The sequence below is a fragment of the Plectropomus leopardus genome, chromosome 12 (assembly GCF_008729295.1).
Source record: "Plectropomus leopardus isolate mb chromosome 12, YSFRI_Pleo_2.0, whole genome shotgun sequence".
Taxonomy (NCBI): Eukaryota; Metazoa; Chordata; class Actinopteri; order Perciformes; family Serranidae; genus Plectropomus; species Plectropomus leopardus.
This window is the reverse complement of record NC_056474.1, coordinates 20,357,300-20,384,721: the sequence shown is the minus strand read 5'-3', so window position 1 is coordinate 20,384,721 and position 27,422 is coordinate 20,357,300. Positions and strand designations below refer to the sequence as shown.

At 39.0% G+C, this 27,422-nt stretch overlaps 3 protein-coding genes across 4 annotated transcripts; 2 read left to right on the top strand and 1 right to left on the bottom strand.

Annotated features, from left to right (window-relative positions):
* The first annotated feature begins 796 nt into the window (after positions 1–796).
* Positions 797–4,333, top strand: sec22ba (SEC22 homolog B, vesicle trafficking protein a). Its single transcript, XM_042497623.1, has 5 exons — positions 797–1,154; positions 2,161–2,270; positions 2,691–2,851; positions 2,940–3,086; positions 3,343–4,333. Exons 1-5 carry the CDS (start codon positions 1,080–1,082, stop codon positions 3,495–3,497), a joined length of 648 nt encoding a protein of 215 aa, XP_042353557.1. The 5' UTR covers positions 797–1,079; the 3' UTR covers positions 3,498–4,333.
* Positions 4,328–10,664, bottom strand: imp3 (IMP U3 small nucleolar ribonucleoprotein 3). Its single transcript, XM_042497624.1, has 7 exons — positions 10,460–10,664; positions 8,427–8,534; positions 7,090–7,164; positions 6,919–6,998; positions 6,713–6,764; positions 5,665–5,737; positions 4,328–5,509 (listed from the first exon to the last, which is right to left on the bottom strand). Exons 1-7 carry the CDS (start codon positions 10,594–10,596, stop codon positions 5,483–5,485), a joined length of 552 nt encoding a protein of 183 aa, XP_042353558.1. The 5' UTR covers positions 10,597–10,664; the 3' UTR covers positions 4,328–5,482.
* Positions 9,609–27,422, top strand: slc35a3b (solute carrier family 35 member A3b). 2 transcript variants are annotated; one of them, XM_042497622.1, is made up of 8 exons: positions 9,609–9,648; positions 18,697–18,946; positions 19,175–19,317; positions 20,691–20,813; positions 20,946–21,120; positions 25,069–25,187; positions 25,315–25,448; positions 26,557–27,422. In XM_042497622.1, the coding sequence occupies exons 2-8, from the start codon at positions 18,739–18,741 to the stop codon at positions 26,648–26,650; spliced, it is 996 nt and encodes a 331-aa protein (XP_042353556.1). In that variant the 5' UTR covers positions 9,609–9,648; positions 18,697–18,738; the 3' UTR covers positions 26,651–27,422. The 2 variants fall into 2 exon arrangements, with proteins under 2 accessions (XP_042353556.1, XP_042353555.1); XM_042497621.1 differs by lacking the exon at positions 9,609–9,648 and adding an exon at positions 12,164–12,272.

Genomic DNA, 27,422 nt, shown 5'->3' with positions numbered 1-27,422 from the left:
CAGTTTAAGATGTGTGGAACCTTTATTTTATATGTGAAAATGCAAAAACAAAAAAGGGAACATATCACTGCTTTTTTCACATTTAGACTACATTAATCAAGAGGCGAAAAGAGTGAAAAAAACATGCTATGAAATTTGTAATATCTTTCTAATATTTATGAAAATACAAAAAGGGAAATTTCACTGCGATTTCAAATCTCAACCACACCGGACCTGGTCCATATCAAAAACCACCACACTTAGACATAGATAACATAACATTAGATTATTCCAGATATGCTAAATATTATATAAATCACATCTTTAGATTTATGAAACATTTATTATATATAAAAAGAAAAAAAGAGAGCGATTTAACAGTTTATTTTATATGTAGACCACATTTGGCCAGGTCTCTCTCCAGAACCACATTACTTAAACGTGTCATATCTGGTCAGGATTGTCCCAGAGGGACTAAAAGTTAATAAAAACACGGTTTCAGTTTTGTGAAGCCTTTTCTCTTCATGTCAAAATGCAATGTGGTCTAAATGTGAAACACACAGTAAGATCATCCTTTTATACGTGTTTACAAACAAATTTAAGTTTCATTGATCTAAAGTTTTTTTTTAATGGTCTTTAGCCTCCCTGGGATAATCTCGTCTAGATTTGGCAAGTTTGTGCCAAATTGGTTTTTGAGAGAGACCTGGTCAAATGAGGTCTACATGTGAAATAAGCAGTGAAATCTCTCTTTTAATACATTTTCGTGAATAAAATAAAGATTTCACAAATATGAAAGTGGGTTTCGGTGGTGAGGCACAGTGGGAGGCACATAAAGCCGAGGATAAGTCGTTAAAAAAATCTAAAATACTTTCCCCTTAACTCTCCACTTAACTGCTGATTCGAAAGCTAACTTCAGCGTCGTGAAGTTTTTTTATCAGTTGCCACTCGGACCTAATTCAGCGGCGCACCAGGAACTTCCGCTCAGCGCGTTCCCTCTGCATCATCAAAGTTGACAGCAAAAAAACATACAAAGTTTTTAAAGTTCACTGTCTCTGACAAAAACCGACAGCTGACGCCGCCGATTGCTGACCTCCACCAGTATGACCTCACTGACGATGATCGCTCGCGTGTCGGACGGACTGCCGCTGGCCGCGTCCATAGAGGAGGATGAGCAGGTATGAATGACGGCTAGCGTCACTGCAGCTGCGCACCAAAGCCCATTCAAAAAATGTCACATTTAACGACTGCTAGCTTATCCGCCGAGGTGTAGACCTCCGGGAAAAAAACCCACAACAAGAATAAAGACTTAACTTTGATGCTTGGTAGAATATTAGGAAATTAACGAGTTAATCTACGAACCAGCGGTTTAGATGAATAAGAGTGTAACTTCAATTTTAAATGTTAACATCAGTTTGCAGTGACGCACGTAGCTAACGTTACATTTCTTGTTGTCCATCACTGTACACATTATTTTCCTGGAAATAAATGTGGGAATAAAAATACATTATTTAATGTTTATTGAGGCTTTACACTAAATTTTAGCTTGTTCAAACTATAAGCATGGTTTTCCATTAAAGGAACAGTGTGCAACTATTTGTTTTATTTTTTGTAGTTTGACTATTTATTATACCATGGAATTGGCTTGATTTCTTTCAAAAAACATAGGAGGGTGACGAGCAGCTTAACAGGAAATTACCCCAGAATTAGCAAGAAATTAGTAAAAAGTTAAATATATATATATTAGAATATCAAATAATCCATCACAACTAATTTTCCGACCATTTCCTTGTCACCTTTTACTTTGTTTGCGATTTACTTGCGATTTCTTGCCAAGTTGCTCGTAATGTTTTTAACAGTAATAAGCTAATTTTCTCAGGTTTCCAGGGTTACGATGACTGTGAAAAGTGTCAGAATGCAGCACAAGGGAACTGACGTAGATCCGGTTATTAGGGGGTAAAAATATGCATTAATAATCTGCTGCAATAAAACTTTCCTCTTTAATTTAAAAAAAAATAAAAAATAAGCCTTTAAGGTGAAGTGTTTAAGATTAAATGGGATTTAGTAGCATTTAAGTGACTAGCAGTGACAACTGCATGTCGAAACCAGATGCAACTGTTCATTGTTCAGGTTTTTACAGAAAGCTGAATTACTTAGTTTTGACTACAAACTGTCATTTTTCAGTCAGGAAGAGACCTTCAGCAGTACCAGAGCCAAGCCAAGCAGCTGTTTCGTAAACTGAATGCTCAAAGCCCTGAGCGCTGCACGCTGGAGGCTGGAGACATGAACTTCCAGTATGTTTCCACAAGCACCAGACACTTTAGCTCATTTAAAGTGTATTCTTAAAAGGAAATCCATGTTCCCTTTGTCATGTGTGACAGTTAGGGACTCCTTAAAGCTACATAAAGAATTTTTAAGAAGTTTGCTTTTTGTTTTGTTGATAAGTCCCTCTGTGCTGTTTGATTGTTGCATTGGCTAAATACCGACATTTCTTGCAAATATGGTTATTTATGTTGAAGGGAGGGTGATTTATTTTCCCCCAGTCACCCAGGGACACACACACACACACACACACACACACAAAGTCACACCCTAGCCACACTTTCCTCTGATAAATAAAGCACAGTCCCTTTGTTTAGATACATTTTTACCAGGCATTAAATTCATTGTAAATAACCACTGACTTGGACTGAAGTTGTATTTTTTGTTTTCAGCTATTTAATAGCACAGGGCATATGCTACCTGTTCCTCTGCGGGGCTTCATTTCCCAAAAAGATGGCTTTTGCATACCTCGAAGACCTCCACAGTGAGTTCTATGACCAGTATGGACGGAGAGTAGCCGTGGTAACGAGGCCGTACTCTTTCATCGAGTTTGGTAAGACCATTTGTGATCTGGTTCACCTTCTGCAGAAAAAAAGAAAATCCTCGCCTAAGCTTATGTTGTGCGTGCGTTTTTTCCCCAGACACATACATCCAGAAAACAAAGAAGTCGTACATTGACAGCAGGGCCAGGAGGAACTTAGGCAGTATTAACACCGAGCTACAGGACGTCCAGAGAATTATGGTGGCAAATATTGAGGAAGTCCTGCAAAGAGGAGAATCTCTCTCTGGTACGTACAGTATTAAAACACCAGCTCTGGCTCAGGGTGCAAAACAAAAGCGACAAAATATCAAGAGAATCTAAATCAATAATAACCTTGCTGTTACGACTGCCTTTGTGAAAATTTAATTAACTGTATGTGTCAAAGGTGTTCATTGGACAATTTTGTGGGCAGTTTGTTTTAGTCAGTACGGTTTAACAACTCGATGTAACACACATTTATTGCTTTAGAGTCCGGCTCTCGTCATCTTGTTACTTTTATTCAGCTCTAGACACAAAAGCCAGCAACCTGTCCAGCCTGTCGAAGAAGTACCGCAGCGACGCCAAATACCTCAACACCCGCTCCACATACGCCAAGGTGGCCGCTGTGTCCGTGTTCTTCCTCACGCTCATCATCTATGTGCGTTTCTGGTGGCTCTGAATGACTCTCAGACAAGGACTCTGACATAAGGGAGAGGGTGAAGAAGCGTTTAAAGTGATCCTGTTACGTTTCTGTTCTTCACCAGGGTGCCTTAAAGGGGAATATTTAGTTTTTTCCTATTGAAGGTCGAAATTCTCTGTGCTTACGTCATGTATACAGTATGAACTGAGCCGCTGCTCTGTGATGGGACTTCTTTGTATGGAAATGGTGAGTTTAAGTACCTTTGTTTATGGGAATATTAAGAGCAGGGTCTTAATAAATTAATTCTAACCTGGTTTGGGGGTTTCAGTCTCAGCATTAAGGAAACACTATGTATGAATAAGCAGGTTTTGTGAAAAGTCTTAATACTGTGATAAAAGAATGTTTATTGTTCTCAAAGTTTACATTGTAACAAAGTCTTATTGAAAATATTAAATATTTATCAAATTGTAGTTTTTGTTTTGCAGTTGCATTTCTGACATGTTATGTTAAAGGTATAATACGCAGGATTTTCTGTAAACTATGTCTATGCCCCATCTTCAGGGTCTACGTCCTGACCACAGCAGCCGCAGGTTCGATTCCTCAGTCCTTTGCTTTATGTCATCCTCCCTCTCTCTCCCTTTAGCTTTCCTATTTCCAATAAAGGCAAAAGCCCTGCAAAAAATCATTAAAAAACTATGTATATGGGGCGACCTGTACCTCACCTGACTAAGGCCTCTGCAGCTGCACGAGTTCGATTCCTACCTGTGGCCCTTTGCTGTGTGTCATCCTCTCACCTTCTGATTTTGTCACAGCTTTCCTTTTACACTCATACAAAAACAATCCCCCTCAATCATCGCTTGTGGCCAACCAGAGGCTCAGAACCAAAGAGTGTACATAAAGATGGACAACACATCTCCACTTAGTCCCACTGTGCAAAAATGAAGCCAAAATATCTCAGAAGGAGCTTCTGCCATCTAAGAATTATGACCTCAAATGGAAACAGAGTCAGCGTTGTAGGAATCTCCGCAATATCAAGATCCTGCAAACACTCGTCCAACCAATCATGAACGACGGCAGTGAAGGGGAGCAAACCGACTGGCACACACAGCTGTCAATCATGACATTACGCCCCCTTTTTATTACATCAAATAACTAATTAAAACCAAACTAATAAAAAAAAAAAAAAAAAAAAAAGCACTCGTACAAACACCAGGCTGCCTAACATGACAAAACACATCTTTCGGTAAATTCACCTGACGTGTTCATTGAGTTTTCAGTGTAACCCATGTCTGATTACATGGAGGGGTTAATGATCTACACTACAGCCAGCCACCAGGGAACAACCACGAAGTTTTGGCTTCACTTTTCGGGAACTTGCGTGTCATCCATCTTTATAAATAGTCTGTTACCAGGACTTTATAAAAAAGTAGCCATGAGGTAGGTGGTAGTACAAACAGTAACCGAAAACTCCTGCACAGTATACCTTTAACTATGTTATCAGACATTAAAAGCCCCCGCTGATATCCGAACATGCAAACCAGCATTTCCACGCTCACATACAGACCGTGTTTAGCCAGCTAATGTTTACCCGAAGAACTTAAACAAGAACAAACAACGTCGGGGCACAGGAAATAGAATAGGACACAAACTCCGGAAGTTGTTCTGTGCATCCAGAGAGATGCCGGCAAGCGTTGGGAGTGCTGCTGAGGAGCGTGAGATATTGTCGGGCGGGAATGCAGTTTCAGATGAACCCAAATATTTTGGATGGTTAATCGTCAATAGATCATATTTTAGTTGGAATTTTTGACGAAATAGAAAGGGAGGTGCTCTATGAAGAGTGCAAAAGCCTGGAAATCAGTCCTTCCTGTCCTGGCTCAGATGAAACTTAAGTTAATGTTTTTTCGGGGAGGTGAAAGCACAAACTGTTGCCTCCTGGGTTGCAGAGTTATTCACGTCACAGTTACAAGAACAGATCTGCCCCTTTCCTCTCCTCCAGGGTGACACATGGATGTTAGATGACAGCATTACGCCGTCAGATCAAAGTCGTCCCTCTGCAAAAGAAACACAGCGGTCGTTTAACATCAGCTTTATGTTTTAGTCCGGAAAAATGATCTGTGGTACTTGAGTCCGATTCAAACACAAGATGGTCATTTTCATTGAAACAAAGCGATTACAGCAGATATGTGATCACGGTCTGAAAACTCACCTCATCATTAAAATTCATGACATGCTGCTTGATCTTGGAAGAGTCCACCCAGGTGACAAAATCTTCCATATTTCTGAAAAAAAAAGTCGCAGTAAGAGTGTCAATGGTCGTGCATATATGGACACGAATGCCCTGTTTATTAGGTTTATCAGGGTAATATTTGGGATTTTATGTTTACACGAGCACGGAGAAATTGCTCTAATTATTTTCCCCTTGCACAACAGTTTTCCAGCTGGCATATTCGGGATTCTCATAAAAAGAATATTGTGTTTACGTGCTCAAACCAGGGTTCATGCAGCTTAAGGAAAGTTAGATTTAAGACTTTTAAAGACTTTCTTAACGCCTTTCGAAATGCAGTTATAAACTAATTAATTAATTAAATTAAACGGCAGTTACTTTGGGTTAGAGACAATTGCCCAAATGTTTACCTTAACATCAAACATGATTTTTTTGGGTCAAGTGAAAAAGTTAGATGATCTGCATCAAAAACTGAACATTTTTTAAAAAACTTTCTAGAGTGCAAAACGTGGAAAACAACGAACATATTAAATTCTCATACAAGTTACCCTTCTTTAAGAAAGCTTGTTTGTTTGACGGGACGGTATAAATGTACGAGTGTTGGTGGTTCCTCTGTCTAAATCTGTGTGACATTAAATTTGGTAAATTATTTTAAACAAATACAATACCAATTATTTTGAGATTTTACAATGCGACATCAGAGAAAACAAAAATTAATCTTAATATCATACTTCCAATGTCTTTGCATTTTAAAACTTGAAAGATCGATTGAAGACATTTTGATACCAATTAAGGCCTCATTTATAGATTAATAAATTTAATGCCTTTTTAAGACTTTAAACACATAAATGGGATACTCCAAAAACCTGACCATAAATGGGTTGTAATTATTTAATCATTTGAGACAGTTTTTCACATAACTGATCATTTCCTTTTCTGCAGAAAAAAACTGTTTATGCGAAAGATTATTTTCTGCATAAAGCCGTTCAAGAGAAATTCAGAGAAGATGATGCAAAAAATGGACACTGACCTTGTGACGAGAAATGCCGGGTCTGTGACGATTTCTGGGCCAACACGCACATCTGAGACTGAGTCAAGGTCAAATACTGCAAGAAAATTTCTACCCCTGGACGTACTGCAAACAAAACTTAACAATATCTCAAAGGAAATTCAAAACTAAAAACTTCACTCCCCCCCAAAAACAAACGTGTGCAGCCCCGCAGTAATGAGGGATACGCCCCTGTTCGATGAAGGTGATGGCTGTCCTCAGGTTCTGAGCCATACGGAGGTTCAGCATGATGCTGGGCAGCCTCCTCCTGCAGGAGTCACACAGATGAGCTGAATGACAGACACTAGTGATACATGATCACGTCCGAGGTCTCAATTCGAGAGTAACAGTTGAATTACCTGCAGAACGAAGAAGCTGTGACTTTCTCTGTGAGGGACAGATTCTGTTTGGTGGGCAAGAGACCGATACTGTACCTTATGTGAAGAAACAATAAAACGATCAGTGCGATGTTTTAAAAGATCAACAGAGTGTCCAGAGAATCATAAAAAAACACCATTGTGTGTCAGTGCAGGAGTCTGCATCATAAAGCCAGCTCAGCGTGGCTGTCTTTAGGCGACCTGGTTTCACTGAGCCGAACATTGGCGATCCAGGATAAGTCGGGATCATGAAGCTGGTTGTAAACTGGATCTTTTAACTTTGTATGTTAACGTGTCCAGATATATGAAATATGCAAGGAGATGGAAAGATAATACCTGACTGAGAATCTGGTTTAACCCTAAAAAGAACAATTCAATAAGGTGAAATGAATGTTAGCATGTTGAGCTAGCCAGGTTAACAGTGAGCCATCTCTGTCATCCAGGAAAACCCAACGTGAAGGGACAGTTCACGCCAGAATCAAAAACACATTTTATTTTCCTCTTATCTGTTGTGCTGTTTATCTGTCTAGATTGCTTTTGCGTGCGTTGCTGAGTGTTGAAGATATCGGCCGTAGAGACGCCTGCCTTCTCTCTGATATAAGGGAACTGGATGACATTTGGCTTGCGGTGAGCAAAGCACCAAAAAAAACAAACAAACAAAAAACATTTCAAAAACTCAACAGTGATGTCTCTTTACAGAAATCATGACCTGGTTACTCAAAGTAATCCACAGACCTTGCTATGAGCAGTTTCATGTTGGAACTATTTTCTTTCAACCGAACTTCTACCGCCAAGCACCTCTGAGCTGGCTAACGTTACAGGAGGCCGTCTTATTGTTTACGTCTTACGCTGTCACGAGCAGCAGCCTCTCGTCCAGCGGTATATGCACACTCCCTTCTGTGCAGTGATACTGTTTGAGGGCGTAGTTCGGTAGAAAGAAAATAGATCGGACATGAAACTACTCACAACAAGGTCTGTGGATTATCTTGAGTTACAGGGTCATGATTTCTGGAAAGAGACATTGCTGTTGGGTTTTTCAAGATTATTTTTTGGCGCTTTGAGCACCACAAGCTGAGTGCCATCTAGCTCCATTATACTGGAGAGAAGGCAGACCTCTCTGTGGCTTATACTTAACACTTTGCAACTCACACCAAAACAATCTAGATTAATAAATTGCACCACAGGTAAGACGTAAAATATGCTTTTCTGATTTTTGGGGGGAACCATCACTTTAAGCCCAAAGGAGGGCGGATAATCTGTGACACAGGTGTTGACAGAAAGTTATTTGACAGATGACTCCGTCAAAGCAAACAACTCACAGTTTTTCCAGCAGTCGATGTGTGCTCTGAGCCCTGAAGCCATCTTTCTCATCCAGGTCTCGGATTTTCTGAGCGAGATCTCTGATGTTACGACTCAGCTTGTTGTACCTGACACACAGGAGAAAGAGACACCATCACTATTACACTACTATAACAATGAATTTGGTTTTTAATGTCCATACTATGAAGTGGTCAGCTGCTACCCTTCAAAACAAGGACAATTTGAAAATACAATATTTAAAGGACTAGTTGACTCAAATTATAAATTAGAATAAAGGTTTAAAAATTCTGACACACGCAGTTCATAACGGTCTCTAGCTTTTCTAAGCTCTGATTCAAGTACTTGACAGTGTCATGTCGTGTTACGTTAGCTATAATGTAAGACATTAAAAACTAAAATTGTGTTTTGAGTTTAAACCTATTTCAGAGGTCAACTTTTGACTGAAATGAATGCTTCACCTCCCAAATGACCATTTGAATATCAGTTGTTTAGCCCATGTCACGCCAAATACACGAAGAAGACGCTTTTCTCACATTCCTCCTCAGTGAACAAAGATCCAAAAAAAGGCAAAGATTTTTGATGAATTTATTGGGGAACAACAGCAAAACTAGAACAAAGCAACTGTTTACAAAATCTCACACAACTCATGCAGTATAATCCAGGTCACACTTATCCTGACGTATGCTCAGTACTTACCAAACAAACAGCCCTTAAACTATCTAAACTCTATTCAATATCTGGATCCACTGACAAAAACATCTATTTTACCTCCCTAAACACAGGAGCTGCTGGTCTGCCATCCCCCCCCATCAGTCTGTTAGTTTGTGTTATTGTGTGACTTTGGTGTTTTAAAAAGGTTAGCGCAGATTCACCAAAGTCACACAATTACATAACTGATCAAAGCAGTTGTAGGCAAACAGCTCTTGTGTTCAGTGAATGGAGTCTGGCTTTGAAGAGAGAAAAGACAAGTTTCACTTACAGTTCAGCCCCCTTCAGAGTGGGCTGGCTGTCTGGGAAGTACTGAGCACAGAGCTGGAAAAACGAGACTTGCATTATACTGAACGAGTTGTGTGAGATTTTGTAAACAGATTTTTGACATAGTTTTGCTGTTGTGAAATACTCTGACTCCAGCTCATCGAGACTTTCCTCAGTTGCTGGATTCAGAGTATTTCACAACAGCAAGCGAGAGAAGTTTTCTTCATAAATTCAACGTGATAATAGGTGAGTCATTTCTGTCTTTATTTGGATCCCCATTAGCACCATTATAAGCCCTGGCTGTTCTTCCTGAGATGCACACATATACATTAAAACACACTTACAACAATACCACAGACACACACAACAGGCAAAACAACTCATCTTGTGGGTTTGACATTGAATATGGAAAAGAAACAAAATTGTCCTCCTTTTAACAAAAATTAGGCTAAACACAGAATCACATTTACAAAGACTTCATGGCAGACTTGACTTTGCTCTTCATACATACAATTATTAATAAACATGAATCAACGTCTGACTGACCCTGAATCCTATTTAAACCATCCTGTACTTTCACATATTTAATTAAATACGATATTAAATAAAGACCATATCTCATTATCCTCAAGGGGGGATCTACTTTAACCCAGATATATATTTATGTCTTACAACATATGAATAATACTAACAAACACAGCTCTCTTGTAGTTGCTAAAAACTTTTGGAGGTAATATTTTAACAAAATTTAGAAACAATTAATTTGACATTAAAAAAGCTCTTTTTTTGCGGGTTTCAGTATGCCTTTAAAAGAGCGCTTCATTTCACACGTTCATTTTTGGGTTTGATGTTTTTACTGACTGTATTGTGACTTAATCACAAATGGTCGTGTTGGCGGTATTTTGTTCCCTTACGCTCAAAAAACGAACGTTTAGCCCGTTTTTAAACGTAAGGTGGCTAAATTATCGCGGCAAACACTATAAAATAAACAAAATCAGAAGAGTTAGGTTTACTGGCTGCAGCCAACACTGAACACAGACGCGGTTTTGATGCTCACTTGGTGTAGTCCTCCCTCTTTTCGATGCGATATTTCCGCAACACTTTGACCTCGTGCAGGTTGTTGTCCACCTCCCAGTTGATGAAGTCCACCTTCTTCAACAACTTCTCTTCGTGGTGCTTTAATTTACGAACCATTTTTCCACCTTTCGCTGGCTGAACACAATATATTTACAAAACGCTTCAACCCATGCAGCACGAAGAGAAACGGGAAACACGTGCGTAGTTTTTCTTCTCGGGGACCATTTAAAGTCGAGTGTGAAGTCAACGCGGGTTACAGCGCCACCTACCGCGAACAACGAAAACAAAAACGCTTTGTGCTCACAGTGGGGTTTTCTTTTTAAATTCATTAAATATACATTTAGAAAATCATATGAGCTTCTTTCTTTTTTAGATTTTATTGAGAAAATGCGTCACACAAAATATGGTGGATATTGACAACCAAAAGTAGACATTAATTTTATTACTTTTCATATAAATATGAAGAAAAATGTTTCACCGTGAACAAAATAAAATAAAATAAAATAAAACAAAATAAATAAAATAAAATAAAATAAAATAAAATAAAAAAAAATAAAATAAAATAAAATAAAATAAAAATGCACGTTACTTGTGGTAAATATCAACACATAAAAAGGAGATATACATATACATGTAGACTATATATTCCTATATAGGCCTACATATGGGAAAAAGGAGGAAGGATAATGTTATGAATTTAGTCTTTAGAGCTTTTATGTGTTTTGCAGCATTGCCAGGGTTTCTGGTTTAATTTAGTAGGCCTATAAATAATTTGTTTTGAATTTGAATTTTAATATACTTAATTTTGACCATTTAAAAAAAAAATATTAAGATAATATAGATATGTAGGCCTACATGTAAAATAAAACTAATAAAACAAATAAATAACCAAAAGTGAACATAAAAGATTTTCAATAAGAAAAAATAAATTTACATGTCATATCAAAAAAGGAGTGACAAGACACAAACTGCTTGTCTAGTCCTACCCCTGTTCTAATTTAATCGGTATAACCTAAATGTATTTATACCAACTTATTTTAGCCTACAACAAAAATGTATCGCTAAGACAAGTCATAAAAAAATTGATATTAAAGAGAACATATTAAGTCGTTTTTCAATTATTAATTAAGATGCCATACTGTTGGAATTAGACAATAAAAGGTTGGAAGTAGCAAGCCTACCCATCTAGATATTTAGATGTGATACTGAATGGCCTGCAGTCAGAAAACATGCTCACAACATCTATGAGGATGTTGTGAGCATGTTTTCTTAATTGTCTTAAATTCTGGCAAATTTGAGAGGAATGTGGTGAGAGGCTGGGTTGGTGAACAACAAAATTATCATTATTATCAATCATATCATACTATCATCAATATTTTTGGTTGGCTATAGGCTGAGATTATTTAATTTTTCGTGTATATTTTTAATTGAAGTTCAAAAGTACTTCTGATTTATATAGTTAAAAAGCGATCAGGCCATTTATAATAGGCCTAACTTATTTTCTCCAGCAGGAGTCACCAAACGTTTGGTGGTCAGTCTGCTACATGTGGATTTGTTCATTCAGTGTAGAGAGGGAGAGACTGCGTCCCGTCTGTGTACTCAAGATAACATTTTCCAACTCCAGCAGCTGTCAGAGAGCAGTCCATACTGTCTGCCATGTTTCACTATAAGAAGCGGTCGGATTAACTTTTAGAGCTGTATAATAAATGTATGGAGGAGCAGAAAGGAGAGGACCGTCCAGCGAGTGTCCGGACACTTTCATCCACGTCCTCAGCTGAGATCCAGTCCGACAGGTAACTGTGTGACTCTGTAAGTGCATGATGGGGAGTTTGAGAGGGGGGATCTGTGAGAGTCTACGGGGAAAAGTATGAAAAAGCTCGTTAACTTTCCCTGGCTGCAGATATTTCTGTTAAGCTATAGGTTTGATAGTCGGTTTCTCCTACTACCTCTTTTTCCGCTCAAGTCTGGGACCCCTTCAGGGACAGTGTAAGTAAATGTAACTTTATTGTCAGCAGCAGAAGTTAAATCAGGAGAGCCTTTAACCCTTTGAAACCTGGATCAGCATCACTTTTACGGGCAGATTGTATTGCTTTTTTTTTTCCATACACGAGGGATAAAAGGTAACGATCAATTTTGCAAGAAGTGTTCCATAAATTGCAAGAAATAGTGGATTTGGAAAATTATTTCAAAGCTAGTGAAAAATGGCGAAAAAAATAATATTGGGACAGAGCACATATTTTAGACACTTTGCCAGGTCATTTCCTTCCTTCATTTTTCCTTCTTTTTAACCTTATTCCCATGCCGCGCCCCCCGCAGTAATTTAAAATAAATTATTTTATTTTAATTCAATTTTTTTTTGGTCATTTCTTCTGAAGTTGTTCTTTGCCTTTCCCCCCATTTTTTTTAAAGAAATAAATCCAATTTGCTCAGGTTTTCAATGGCTGAACTGGATATGAGGGCTGATTCATCCATTCACTCCTTCCCACTTGCTTCTCTCAACGGATCCACATCCTGATACTGTTGTGAGGTTCAATATTTGTTCAAGTGAACTCCCATTAAAACAAATGATTAAATGTCTCCCTTAATCAGCTCTGATTTCTCCACAGGTCTACGTCACTAGCTGTGGCCCCTCAGGTGAAAGACTTTTTAAACATCATTCATTCTTAGCAAATGCCGAAAATCGAAGCACTTAACTTTAGACCCTGGGTCTTCAAAAGGGGCTCTGTGACAACATTAATGATAATAGGCTACTGTATGGTTACTATCAGTTAGCTATAGAGAAAAAACAGTTTTTGTACCAGGCTGTAAACGTGTATTTCTGATGTTAAGTTGGGCGTTTTCACATGGGGGTCTGTGGGGATAAACTGTCTATGAGCCAGCCTCAAGTGGCCACTGGATGAACTGCAGTCTTTGGTACTTAAGCATTGGATTCATTTCTCAGCCTTTGAGGTTGCTACTTGGCTTTTTCCTACGAGTCCTTGTGTGATCATGTGAGCTACTGTCAAAAGTGCAGAGAGTGAGGCTAATGCACCGAGCCATGTTACCATGGCTGCTGTGTAAGCAGCTACAGGCAAGAGCAAACTAGAGAAAAGCCAAAAATATTCAAAGAATTATCATAAATGCAACTCATATTTTATAGAGTAGGGGTTCCCTAGTGGGCCTCTGTTTGAGCTAAGTGGCTCTTGGCCTGAAAAACACTGAAGACCCCTAGTTTAGACCTACGATATCTTTGCAGCTTGACCTGTTTCTCTTATGTTACATTATCCTGCTTGCTGAATTATCAGACTGAGATCTTGTCTCAAATGTCCCAAAGGAGAAGCAGACCTTGTGGGACGCCCCCACCCTCAGCAGGGCCACAGGCACCGCTCTCTTTGACCTGAGACCACCACAAAGATTTTATCTGTGATGCAGCTTCTGGAAAAGGAAGTGTACTCGTCTGTGAAGATGTTGTGACAGATGGAGTCTCATTTGCGATGACACTACATCAGACGGATGTTTGTGGCTTTCAGTTGTGTCTGTTTACTCATAGATCTACAGTTCAGTCAGTTTTATTCTGACGGGTTTACATGAAATACTCACCATAATTAGTTAGTAGGCGGCCAAATCTTCTGTGCCATCAAACTCTGATCAGACAGTGAAAAAAGGTTTATTTTCCAAAACTCAAAAAACGCAGTTAAACATAAATGAGGGAGCAAACACACATGGGTTGTGACTCTGACAGACACAAATACAAAAATTGAATTGGAGTCAAATTAAACAATATCCATCTTGATAAGGATAAATAATGTTCTCAGTTAATCTGATCATGCACAGAAAGAACTAAAGAGAAAGAAACTTTACCAGCACTGCCATCCCATGCAATGATCAAATAAAAGAGTGAGAGAAAGGGTGTGCAGGGTTTAAAAAGGGAGTTAACAGGTGAGCTCAATCAGGATAATAAGGAGTAAACAAAGAGTGAAACGAACCAGACGGTGCTGAGGAAAGGGGAGGAAATGAAGTGTGGAAATAAAGAAAATAAGGACTCTTTGCCACACTTGTGGTGCAGGAGAAAATATTGGTTTCAGATAGGGCTGTACCAAATAGTTCAAAGCTTTATTCATAATGCTGACATGCAAATTCTGCTGCACAGCTATTTTTTTTCTTTCTTCACATTTTCTAAGTATGTGTAACCCTGGTATTTCTGCGCAGCTACAGTTGAAAATAATGCTACACTAGAATGAGCTACCCTGAATGTTTTCTCAGAAGCCCTGAATCCTTTAGGTTTTTACCTTCAACCTTGTGTCAGTAAAATAATAACATATGGCCATGTTGTTTATGCCTGTATGCTCTTTAAATCTTGTATAAATTAGTGAATGTTCTTCTGTTGCTACTAATATTGAGTTCAGAGTATGAAGACTGTTTGGTATTGTTGGGGATCCTTGATTTGCAGTTGAAGCAGCCTCAATTATTACTGCATCGATTCAAATGGAGCAGATTTTTCAGCTAAACATTCATTCCTTAGCTCGCAGTAGTCAGAAGTATTGATTTTGGGTTGTCCGACCATCCGTCCATCTGTCCGTGTGTCTCATTCTTATTGTGATATCTCAAGAATGCTTTGAGGGAATTTCTTCAAATTTGGCACAAACATTCGCCTGGACTAAACTGAGAACAGCAGAGATTTTGGTGTTTAAAAATCGAGCTCACTGTGATTTGCATGAGTCTAATTCTCGTAAACATGATATCTCCAGAATATCTTGAGCACTGGAACTGATAAGAAATTGGTGGTCAATGGTCAAGGTCACTTTGACGTTACAAAATATGTTTCTGGTCATCATTCAAGGATCAAACCGCTTTTTCTTGGCAACTATCTTCTTTTTACCAAATTATGTTCAGTTTTTTTGATATTCTATTACCACAAATGTTAGAAAAATAGTGCATACAGCTACTGTAGCCTCCTGTGTTTGGGCTGAGCCCCACATGTTCACAGCGTCCGGCTCGATCCTGACACAGAACCTGGTCTAACTAAGTTTGTGTGCAGTGTTTGATGGTGACAGGACTGTTCGAAGACAAGGGATAACTGTATTTAAGGGTCAGGGGTCAGTTGACTGAAATTAGTGTTGACAGCAATGCTTAGGGGGACTCATGGTGGATTATAAACTAATAGCTTGTAGGGGCAGATGGTGTATTATTACTGTGTTGTCTTGGCACTCCGTGTGTGATCTGTTGAAGTGTTTGAAGAAATACTCAGACAGTTTACTTAACTCAAAGTAGCAATGTAAAAGTACAGAAGTATTAGTGACTACAGCTGTAAAATAAATGAAGTGGAGCAAAACATAGAATATTTCCTCCTGAAATGTAGTGGAATAGAAGTGTAAAGTAGCAGAAAATAAAAATTCTCTAGTACATGTAAACTGTTTTTAAACACAATGATTGAGTAAATGTACTTTCTACCAGCTTGCTATGGTGAACAGCTTGAGCTGACGTGACCCGTTTTACTGATGCAGATAGCAGATTGTGTGATGTAGCATGTTTGCATCCTGACATCTACAAAATTATAAACTTAGGAATTTTTAAAATTGTATTACACCATCTAGACTCTATTACTGTTCATCTGCAGGTAAATTAATGCATCCAGTATCTCTGGAAACTTCGAAATCTCCACGAAACCTTGCAATAAAGGTCTTTTGGTTGTGAAGGATGAGACACACGAGAAGAATTCTGTTCATTAAGAGGTTAAACAGTCAGCGTTCTTGAAGCTGTCTGAAGTCGGTTTTGTGCAGATCTTTGCATTGCTTGCAACTAAAAAATGAAAGTCGTTAGTGTTCTAAAGATGTTCTTCGAGAGAGTGAGAGGAGAGCTTGTTGGGGAACACACTCACTTATTGACACACACTAACAGAGAAGGATTGTGCAGCCGGGCCCCGCTGCAAAGCAGAGCTGCTACATAAGGAGGTCAGTGTGTTGAACACACCACGCCTCTTGTGCTGTCAACTCTTCTTTGGGCTTCGTGGCTTGTCGTACATCCTGTTTACTAAAGCAGTATATATAGGCTTTCATAGTTGAAAATATGCAACTATTTTATGGCACGGCTCAGTGGACTTTGTCTCTCAACTTCACAGTAGTGAAAATAAATTTACAAATTCTCTTTTTTTTGTGAAATGTACTACTTTGTGTGCTTAAAATAAAACACTGACGTGCGTTAACTGTGGTGAGATAAAAACTGTATTGTTGTCAGTCAGGTCCGGGTACACAATTGTCTGAAGGTGGGAGTGATACAGAGGTGGTTGCGGTCGCAGGGCCTAGTTAATAACTAATGCAAACAATCCATCTGTGCCAATCGCACTGTTCAGTTTTACCTGTTTTGAAGGTCCCTCATTTCCTCCCCCGCTCAGAGGTGTGGTTTGCCTCTCATATTTTGCCTTCTGTACACAGGAATTTCTTTTAGATTTGGCTGCATTTGGATGAGGTGAGGAACAGGAAGTGGCTGCTCAGAGAACAGATGCCTCAGTAAGGATAAGTAAAGTAAAATAGTAAAGAATGTCCACGTCAAGCCTCCAGGACACCGTAGTTAAAAGACAGTTAATAATTACCCAAACACTCGACAGTGTGCTTTATTGAGGGCTAATAGATGAGATACAAACAGTGTCAGTAAAAGTGATATCAGACATGTAGACTACTAAAGTCATGACATCTTATGGCATTGTAAGTGATTGTGCGCTCATTTTGGTTGTGGATGGGGGCAGCAGCGAAACATAATTAAGCCATGTAAAAAAAGACCTCCTAAAAAAATAAACTTAAGTTTATGTGTACATGACTTTTAGAATATTTTTAAAGCTTTGCCTTTGCCAGCAAACACACAAAAAAAAGCAGCTGGGAGGTTTTTATGTAGCGTAATCATGCAAAAACCTACGTCAGGTCTCATGGAACAACAGTTTTAGAAGAGTTTGGAAACTAACAAACAAACTTTGAATGTTTAGATTTGAATATATAAGGAACATGAATATTATTAGTCATGTGTGTTAGGGTTGGGGGTTTTTTGACAAGTTTTTCCAGAGGGATATTATATGCTGTAGAGCCCTCTGAGGCAAATTGTGATTTGTGATAATGGGCTTGATAAATCAAATTGAATTGAATTGAATTATTGAGCAGAGACAGGGAATGTAATATAACAGAAACAGTGAGCACTTTGTTTTTGCTGGTGGAGGACAGACTTGCACACTCAGTATAGAGAAGATGACAGCTGTTTTTAACGTTGAGATGACTGCTAAATACATGTTACCCACTGTCCCCATTAGTCTTATTTATGGTCTGATGTTTTATGTGCTCCAGGACTGCAGGCCGGTCACAGGGACGCACCACTCTGCCTCAGGCTGGACTTTCTGTTTTACTACCCTTTAACTACTGACCACAAGACACAAGATGTTTAGTCTCACCCTGGTTATACAAGTACAGTCGTGTAATACTTTCGTTGAGAGGCTTCATTAAAGAAAATCTTTTTTTTTTTTTTTTTTAATTTAGTAGTAGTAGCAGTTTGCAGTCCATTAGTGCAGCTGGTAGGTTCACCAGGTGGTGAAGCAGCCTGTCAGGAGGCTCTCTGTGGTTCTCTGGTACAAGTTCCTGAGGATTTTGGGCCAAACTTCTTCAGGTGCCTGAAACTATTCAGACACTGTTGGACCTTTTTAACAAAAGACGGGGGCAGGTAGGCCATGTCAGGTCCTTGTCATGAATAGGGCCAAAGTGAAGGCCTTCTCAGGTCACAGAGAAGCAAAATAACTACAGAGAGACAAAATGACCTCGAAGAGAAACAGTATGATCTCAAAGAGAGACAAAGTGACTACAAAATAACAAAAAGTGACTTAAAAGAAACATCAATGACCAAAAAAGACACAAAACCACCTCAAAGACACTCAAAAACACAAAATAGCATAATGGCTCAAGGAGAAGCAAAAGCACTCCAAAGTCTGTGTCAAGCTTCTGTGCAGGAGAAATTTCGGGCCCTTTTGTACCCAGACTTATACCTGAAGGTATCTGAATTTGTCCATAGTCTCCTGCACTGGGCCATTGGTGGTGACTGAGGGGTGAGTGCCCCCCCTTTCTCCTAAACCACAATTACTTATTTGGACTTTTTGGGGACGTTCAGGCAAAAAGGTGGCACCAGTGTTCCTAAGCAGTGACTGACTGAATCTAATTTGAACTCACTCATTCAATCTGTCTCTGTTTCTTTCTGTCCATCCCAAAGACTTCTCGGTTGTCTGCTGACTTGGGCACAAAGTCCTCCGGAATGTCATTTGTGTCCTCGCCGCAGTCTTCCAGGCTGAAGTATCTGTCTCTGGGCGTGCTGGTGGTACAGACCACCTCGCTGGTGCTCACAATGCGCTACTCCCGTACCCTTAAGGAGGACGGCCCCCGCTACCTGGCCTCATCCGCCGTGGTGTCGGCTGAGGTGCTCAAGATCCTTGCCTGCACCCTCCTCGTCTTCAGGGAGAACAGTGAGTTGAAAGAGTGGGGAGGGTGATACAAGCTTTTTCTGTTTTTTTTTCTCTTCTAAGTCTGTATACAGGTGTAGATTTTGCACTACAGGGTACAAGATTTTTAACTAGATGTCCCCAAATTCACAATTAATACCACAACAAGTACCTGTCTCTTCTCTTTGTCTCTTCCCCCCATGGGGGGTCTCTTGATTAAATCACCAACAACACACAATCTTTCTCTGCCAGATTTCAGTGTTCGGCTGCTGAAGGAGGAGATTGTGAACAAACCCGTGGAGACCATGAAGTTGGCCATTCCTGCAGGGATCTACACACTGCAGAACAATCTGCTCTATGTTGCCTTATCCAACCTGGACGCAGCCACCTATCAGGTAACATATGAATGTGCTGGTTCAAGTTCACTGTGTGAGTGTTTGAGTGTGTAAAATTAAACTGATTTCTGTTCTGTTATGTTGCTCTGTACTTATATTAAGTGTCTCAAAATGATCACATTATCGCACATTGTGAGAATTTGGTCATTATTGATCGTACATCGAACAGAGACGATAATTATTGTACATCTTGCGACACTGTAACCATCTCTTGACTGCAGCTTCAGAACAGACATGAGAGTGATATTGATCTTCTCATCTAACTCTCTGCAAGAAAGTGACCCTACAGTTTCCAAGTTACTTTTTTTTGTTTTAATATGTAATTCTTTAAAGGTTCCTACAACTCCATTAGTTCTATTTGATGGCAGTTAAACTTCTCCAGTCCTGACACATTTTCATACCTGCCTTATAAGTCAGCGTTCAGGACATTCTAGTGCTGCAGATTTTAACAAAGGTGAAATAATAAGATAGTGTTTGATTAACTTTCATCAACTACACCTCCCATGAAGTGCTAGCTAAGATTGATGGGATGCATCCATTTTGTGTCTATTTCAAAAAAAGGTGAGGCAATTCAGTAGTTTCCCATAAATCTTTGAGTTTGTTCAGGAAATCTCATATTTTAGATCTTTAGAAGAAAGAAACCCCCCATGAGAGGCCCAAAAGAACTAAAGATAAGTGGGCATGAGGACCAGTACTCTCTCTAGCAACTTTTCTGAGTTTGATGTTACTATGGTTACTACTACTTTGCTTTCTTAAGCCTCATTCTCACTGCACAAAACGTGCTAAAATCTGGCTTTTTAATGCAATTAGAATGCATACGATCGGTATTCACACCTGGGTCAAATGACTCTGCAGTAAAGGGATAAAGTTTTTATCCCCTCTGGCCCTGATTGGCATTGATGGGAATGCAACATCCGGGTGAACGCAGTAATTTCAGATCCTTAACCACTGAGATGCAATGACGCACTGTCACTAACTACTGTCTGTCTCCTCCTAAGCAGCACTAAAACACATACATCCACATACATCTGCACCAAGTTTCAAAGAGACTGAATAAGTAAGAGTTATAGAGAGAGAAGAAATCCCTGGAAAGTTTCCACAGATCTCTGTTTCTGCTGCTGTCCACTGTTTACCTGTTCTCCTGCCTGTCCGCGACATCACACAGACACACCAACAAAACAACCCACACAAACACACGCCAGCTAACAGAAAGGCTGACTCGTTTGATGTGGCAATGTTGTTCAGTGGCAATAGGAATGTAGTCTGTTGCCTTTATTTAGTTGGTTTACGAGTGTTTGGAAAAACCCACGTGCACACACTAATTTTGGTGGGAAAGGGGAATTAGTGGTGTGTTTGTGTTGTGCTCCATACAGGTCACGTACCAATTGAAGATCCTCACCACAGCGCTGTTTTCTGTCTCCATGCTGGGAAAAAGGTTGGGCTTCTACCAGTGGCTCTCCCTCCTCTTCCTCATGGCTGGAGTCACTCTAGTGCAGGTACCAACACACACTGAAGCTGCAAAGTGCCTGATGGTTTAAAAAAAAACAGCTGTTAGATAAATCTCATATGCAGATGTTTAGTCCTTTGTCTGTCCCTGTATGTGATGATCAGTGTCTTAACCTCCCCAGTGGCCCACAGAGTCTGAGGGTGACCCTGAGCAGAAGATCCTGACTGCAGGCTCCCAGTTTGTGGGGCTGATGGCTGTGCTGATGGCCTGTGTGTCCAGCGGCTTCGCTGGTGTTTACTTTGAGAAAATCCTCAAGGAGACTAAACAGAGTGTGTGGGTCCGTAACATACAGCTGGGTAAGTAACCATGGCCTCTGTTTGTTTGGAAAGATGAGACCATATGTCCTGAGTCCTGAGCCTGGTGTGTGTGTGTGTGTGTGTGTGTGTGTGTGTGCGCGCATGTGCATGCGTGCATATGTGTTTCGTGAAATTGATTTTGACGTGTGTCCACTAAGCTAACCCATACTCCTTTAGCACCTACATCAGTTCAATTTCAACATGAAGTGATAAAATGTTTTTTCATTTTCCAAATGGTTTCTTAATTCTAGCTCTTTGCCGAGGCAAGACCAGTTTCCAAAATGTCATGCCCACAAAAAACATTTAACTGAAAAATTACAGCAGGTGAAAGGGATTTTTCACAACATGTCAACCTAAATGTTGGTGTTTTGATGGGTTATTATTATTGACCTGTTAAACTGGGATTGTACCCAATCACACAATGCCAACATCTATTAGGGCAATTGGGTTGATATTTTAAAAGTGAGCAGTGTTAAAGAGTTTACTCGACTCGGAGGGTGCTACTCAGAGTCGAGTCCTTGGTTCCTCTAGAGAGAGGTTCCCAAAGTCTGAAGAAAATCACCCTGGGTTAGGATTCATTGTTTTTGGAGCTTGACCTGTACTTGGGATTAAAAATCAGGATACCTCAGCCTAAACTGCTTTCATTTTCACAATTCTTTGTTAAACTGTCTCAATTTTATGGAGTTAAAATGCTCAATTGTAAGAGTATCCTTTCAAATTACATGCAAAATGATAATAATGATGTCCATAAATCAGTATGTAGTCGATGGATCAGACTGACTCTTGTATAAGAATCCGTTTTGTTTTGAAAAGGAGAAATTCAGCCAGGTGAAATGTATCTCCTCCTGTTCTAATGACACAGAAGAAATATTATACCTTTGAATTTCAGTATGACAAAGAGCACTGTTTCACTGACACACCTACTACTGGCAGGCACACTCCACTGACCTGTTCATATCTTTATGGAGGTGCAGATGCACACAGAAGGAAATAAATGAAAAATGTTCTGAAAATTACATTATTTAATAAGCCTCTATTGTCCGTTACTCTTTTGTTGTGCCTCTTTATTGCAGCAGTAGCTCAAATTATACACCCCATGTGATACTAAATACTGTATATATTGTTTGTGACATAAATATTGCAGACTCATACTGTTGTGTGAATTAATGATCATTTCAAAATGTTATTTCTATGTCATTGCATGTTTTCTTGTTGCTTGTTTTTTTTTTAAGTCTGGCCCTCCTCCCATAGATGCCACAGATAAGAATGGCAGTGTTACACAAGTGACCTTACTGTGCTTTTTTTAAGGGAATACTTCATTTACAAAATAATAACTCATATATCAATTTCTCGGCCCATGCTTCCTTGAATTGACCCCCTTTTTCTTTAATTCATCCAGAATGTTCACCATTTTTTAGATTCTTCGCTCATCGTGGAGCAATTCAAGAAAAATAGAGTTTTCATTATGAATTGAAGGTAACAGAGGGTGAGTCATTGATATACAAATAATTATTAAGTATTCCTTAAAGGCTGATTCAAGGAATGGGGATGCTGATTTTATTCATGCTGAAGTATGCAGTCGATTGTGCCAGCATTAGGTGTAGCAATGAAACTGGTTTTTCTGTGATAGTGAAACTCAAAGGCATAATTTTATGTTACTAGATTACAGGAAAAGAAACATTTTTTAAGTGGCTGATATTAAATGGCTTACAACTCAAGCTCTGAAGGCTCAAGTATTGCCCCAAAGAATGCAAAATATGGAAAACATAGAAAATGCCATTGTTAACTTTCTCCTAAAACCTGGAATTGTTTCTATGTTAATAACAATGTTGTCAGGTAAGGAAATTTAAAAAGCATCTCCTATTATGTCTTGTTTGATATATTTGAAGTTACAGTTGGTGAAAACAGCAATCAGATTTTCCCTTTGAGAGCATGGCCTTCGGGCACAGGCCCAACCCCCAAAACAATAACCCAAGAGACAAAATACATCAAAGACACACAAAATTACAAAAAAGACATAAAACGACACAAAAATACCTCAAAGAAACACAAATCAAGTACAAAGAGACACAATATGATCGAAAAAGACACCTCAAGGAAAAAACATATTGACCACAAAACAGCTAAAAAAGACATGCAAAGGAGCTACTATCAGAACAACTAAGAGACACAAAATGATTTCAAGCCTAACAAAATGACCAAAAAATACTTAAAGTAAAAACATATTTACCTTTAAAGACATACAGAATGACAAGACATGCAAAGGAACCACAGAGGAGGCAAATCACAAAAAGATGCTGACAACTACAAGATCTAAAACATCAGCAACAGAGAGTTTCTCGTTCCCTGGGGCCCACTGACTCATAATCCGCCCATGTTTGTGTTTGTGTCAGTTAATCAGTTCCTCTCTTCCTCAGATTTGACTGTTATGGTTTGCAGCATCATCACATATATTTGCAAAGACATCTGTGTTCAAAAAATGCTGAGACAGAACAACAAATGTTAGGTTTATGTTCTCACTTGCTAATGAGAGGTTTGTGTGAATGAATCTTTTTTTACGACTAGCAGAGCAGAAGGAAGAGGTTAAAAGGTTACACAGACTTTCTTTTGCTCTTTCTCACCCTTTCTCAAGCTCAGTAAGCATTATGAAAACTCACAAAGAAAGCAGTTGATGTGTGATTAGTGTGTTTGTTGAGAACATGACAGTATGTGTGTGTAGATTTTTCATGTGCATTCGTTTTTAACAATGTGATGCGCAAAAATGTTTGAGCTGGAGGGCAGAGGAGGAGTTTATGGGCCTGGGACACCTGTCAGACATAAAAACAATAACATCTCTCCTTTACGAGTGTGCGTGTAAATCTTAAACATTTCACTTTGTTGAGCCTCTGTGAAATCACTGGAACCTCAAATATGGTGACCTCTAGTGGCAAACAGGTGTAATGAAACAACTCTGGAGACTAAAATGTGGCTAAAGATTGTAACAACCTGTCTGAAACTGTAGCTAAGCCAATGGCTCCATCCCATCATGTTTGTTTTTGCCTTTAGGGTAAACAGATGAAAAGGGTAAAAGTTTTTTAGTTTGATTTCTTACATGAAGACAATTATTTTTTTGTATGACACGTTTTCTGAAATGACATGTCTAAATATGCAAATTGTTGTTATGGAATTAAATATGCACTAATTTATATACATTTTCAGAAGAGGAATGCAAACACTGGATAAAGCTGGGTTCAAAATTCTTGTTTCATTTTGTTGACATATTAGAGTCAAAGGTTTAGAGTCAAAGGTTTAGAGACAGAGAATTTTGTATTTGTATACTTTATCACTTTATCACTCCATCAGAGAAATAAGAAAGGATAAGAATAAGAAAATACTATCAATAGCCATTAGAAAACAGTGATTTTCAACACAAAATGTCATATAAATCAGGCTACTATGAATGATATATAAACAAACCCTTCTGTAAAAACTTCAGGATAAAAATAGGAATAAAATTGGAAAGTTTGGTGTTTTTATGTACTATTAAGGTGGATATTTCTGATTTAGAGTATGAGAAAAACTCATTTTGATGAAACATCCTTCAAATATATAGATTGTAAAATACCATAAATATTAACGGCACAGGTGAAAAGGTCAACATTTTGAACTTTTAGGTATCGCTATAAAAGCTACCCCCTGGTATATTACTGTTTTTTTTAATATTGCAATTTTTCTGAAATGTTTGAATATGCAAATATAGCATTATCTAACTAAATACATTTTCCCCCATATATTTCTAGAATAAATCTGAACTAAAAACACCTAAAAGTGTATTTTGCACTTTTATTTTCCACTAGTCTAAAAGGAGATAAATTATGGAAGCAAATAGCTCCTAATCTCAAAATTGGACAGTGTACCTGTAGTGTTTTTTTTTTTACCTGTACTGTCTTCTCTCCTTGTCTCCTCCAGGTTTGTTCGGCTTTGTGTTTGGCTTCATAGGGATGATGGTGTATGACGGCCAGAGGGTGAGACAGTTGGGAATATTTCAGGGCTACAACACCGTCACGTACACAGTCGTTGTCTTGCAGGTGTGGTCATTATGTTTCTCTTCATTCTGTCAAATTGTCACTGAAATGCATTTGGTGTCCATGCTCATATACTTGTTCTTGTACAGATTCGTCTTTGTGTTTCATGTTTGAAACTGTCTGTCTGCAGGCTCTGGGCGGGTTGGTCGTAGCAGTAGTCATTAAATATGCAGACAACATCCTCAAAGGATTCGCCACCTCTCTGTCCATCATCGTGTCCACACTCATTTCATATTTCCTGTTGGAGGACTTCAACCCTACAAGGTAAACACACACATGCTCATACACACTCCTACAAGGCTTCATATATATATAAATATTTTTTCATAGCCATATTAGTGGTGTGGCTCTAAAGAAAGCAATCCACTCAGTCCACCACATTGGTCAAGACGGAAATATCTCATCAACTGTTCAATTAATTGCCATGAAATGTGTATGGACATTCATATTATCATGCTATGGTTAGCATTTTGTTCAATGTATAAAAAATAAATAAATAAAATTCACATCAAGATCAAAAACCTGTAGTGCTAGTTTTCAATCTAGATTGTTTTGGTGCACCACAAGCCAAGTGCCATTTCGCTCCATTGTACTGGAGAGAATGCAGACATCTCTACAGCCGAACATCTCACACCAAAACTATCTAGATTGATAAATTGCAGCGGCGTGTGCAGACATTTATGATACTGGGGTGGCCCAAGTCTGGCACTGACTTATACAGGGGTGGCATGAAGTACGAGCACTGCTGCAGGCACATGCGTCGGCATAGCTTTAATATTCCAGTTTTGTCTCCACTTCCCATACCTACTTTAAATACTAACATTGCAGTGTCTTACATTCTTGTTTAGAATTTAATTTCAAAGATAAATCGACCTACCAATCCCAACACGACAGAGTGACTCTACACAAATGTAACATAAAGCTCTGCTCCAAGGCTCCACTCCAAAACAAAACAGATCTTCTTCCTCTTCTGTGGCTTTTTGGCAGGCTACACACGACTCTGGCACATTACTGCCTCGCAGGTTTAAGACTGACTTGCACCTTTAAACAAAAATTCAGTTTATTCGTCAAGCAGTTCAAACTGAGTGGGCAGATAGCCTATAATAATGGAACTGCAACTGGGGTGTCCAGTCAGACTTTAGGGGTGGCCACTCCTTAGACACGCCCCTGATAAATAGCACTACAGGTAAGAGTAAAAATATGATTTTTTGATTTGGGATTGAACTGTACCCTCAAGGACAACATCACATAGCAAGAGCTGTAGACTCTAGTCTTGTTTACATGACATGAGCTGAGCAAACAATGTTTGTTTAATCAGTTCCATATTAATGCCTCTTTATTTTCTCTCTTTTGTGTCCTGTTCCCGCCTCAGTGTATTCTTCCTGGGGGCAGTGCTGGTTATTGCTGCCACATTTCTTTACAGCTACGAGCGCAAACCTGCCAGCAGCAGCGCCATCAAAGTGTAAAACTGATACCTCTGTGAAGTGTACTACCTGACAGAAGTGACGAGCGGTACACGACACAGACAAGAGCAGGACTCTGTGAACTGTGTTAGTGAGTTTGGCATGTGGAAATGCAGGAAATGTGATAAAAATCTGTTACAGCCAAACAACCACAGCTGGAGACGGTTCAGGTTGCACATGTCCCCGTCACTCTGGAAAAATGCTGCTTTGCACAAAAGATGAGGGTCAATAATATGAAACATTTTTGCTTTATATATGTATTTTTTAAAAGGGTTTTCTTATCAGATACTAACAGGAGTACAGTGACACTAACTTTCAATATCAACAAACATTGTTGCAGTAAAACTAACACACTATATGACAGAATGATCCCATGGGAACGTACTGTGAGGGATATTTACAGGGATCAGGCGGAGATCATAATAAGCCTCATGGATATTTTATAGTTCTATATAATTTATATGTATTTATGTGTTACGGGATATGGGGTATGTTTACTAAACAGAACAGTATCAATGGTGCTGACAGTGCCCGCCTCAAAGAGAGGAAAATCCTCGCTGTAGCTTCCATCTAGTGGTGGAATGAGGTGCAAGCTTGCTGCAAAGAGGAGGGGTTACCTTTGGTCAAAGATGCTGAATTTTCTTTTTTTTATTATGAGATGAGATTTGATGGCATATGACTGTTTGACCTTGCTGCTCAGTCTGCGTATTTATATCGAAAGACTTCCTTCTACTGTTATTTAAAAGCAAAAATGAAAGTCTTTTTACAAGAACAA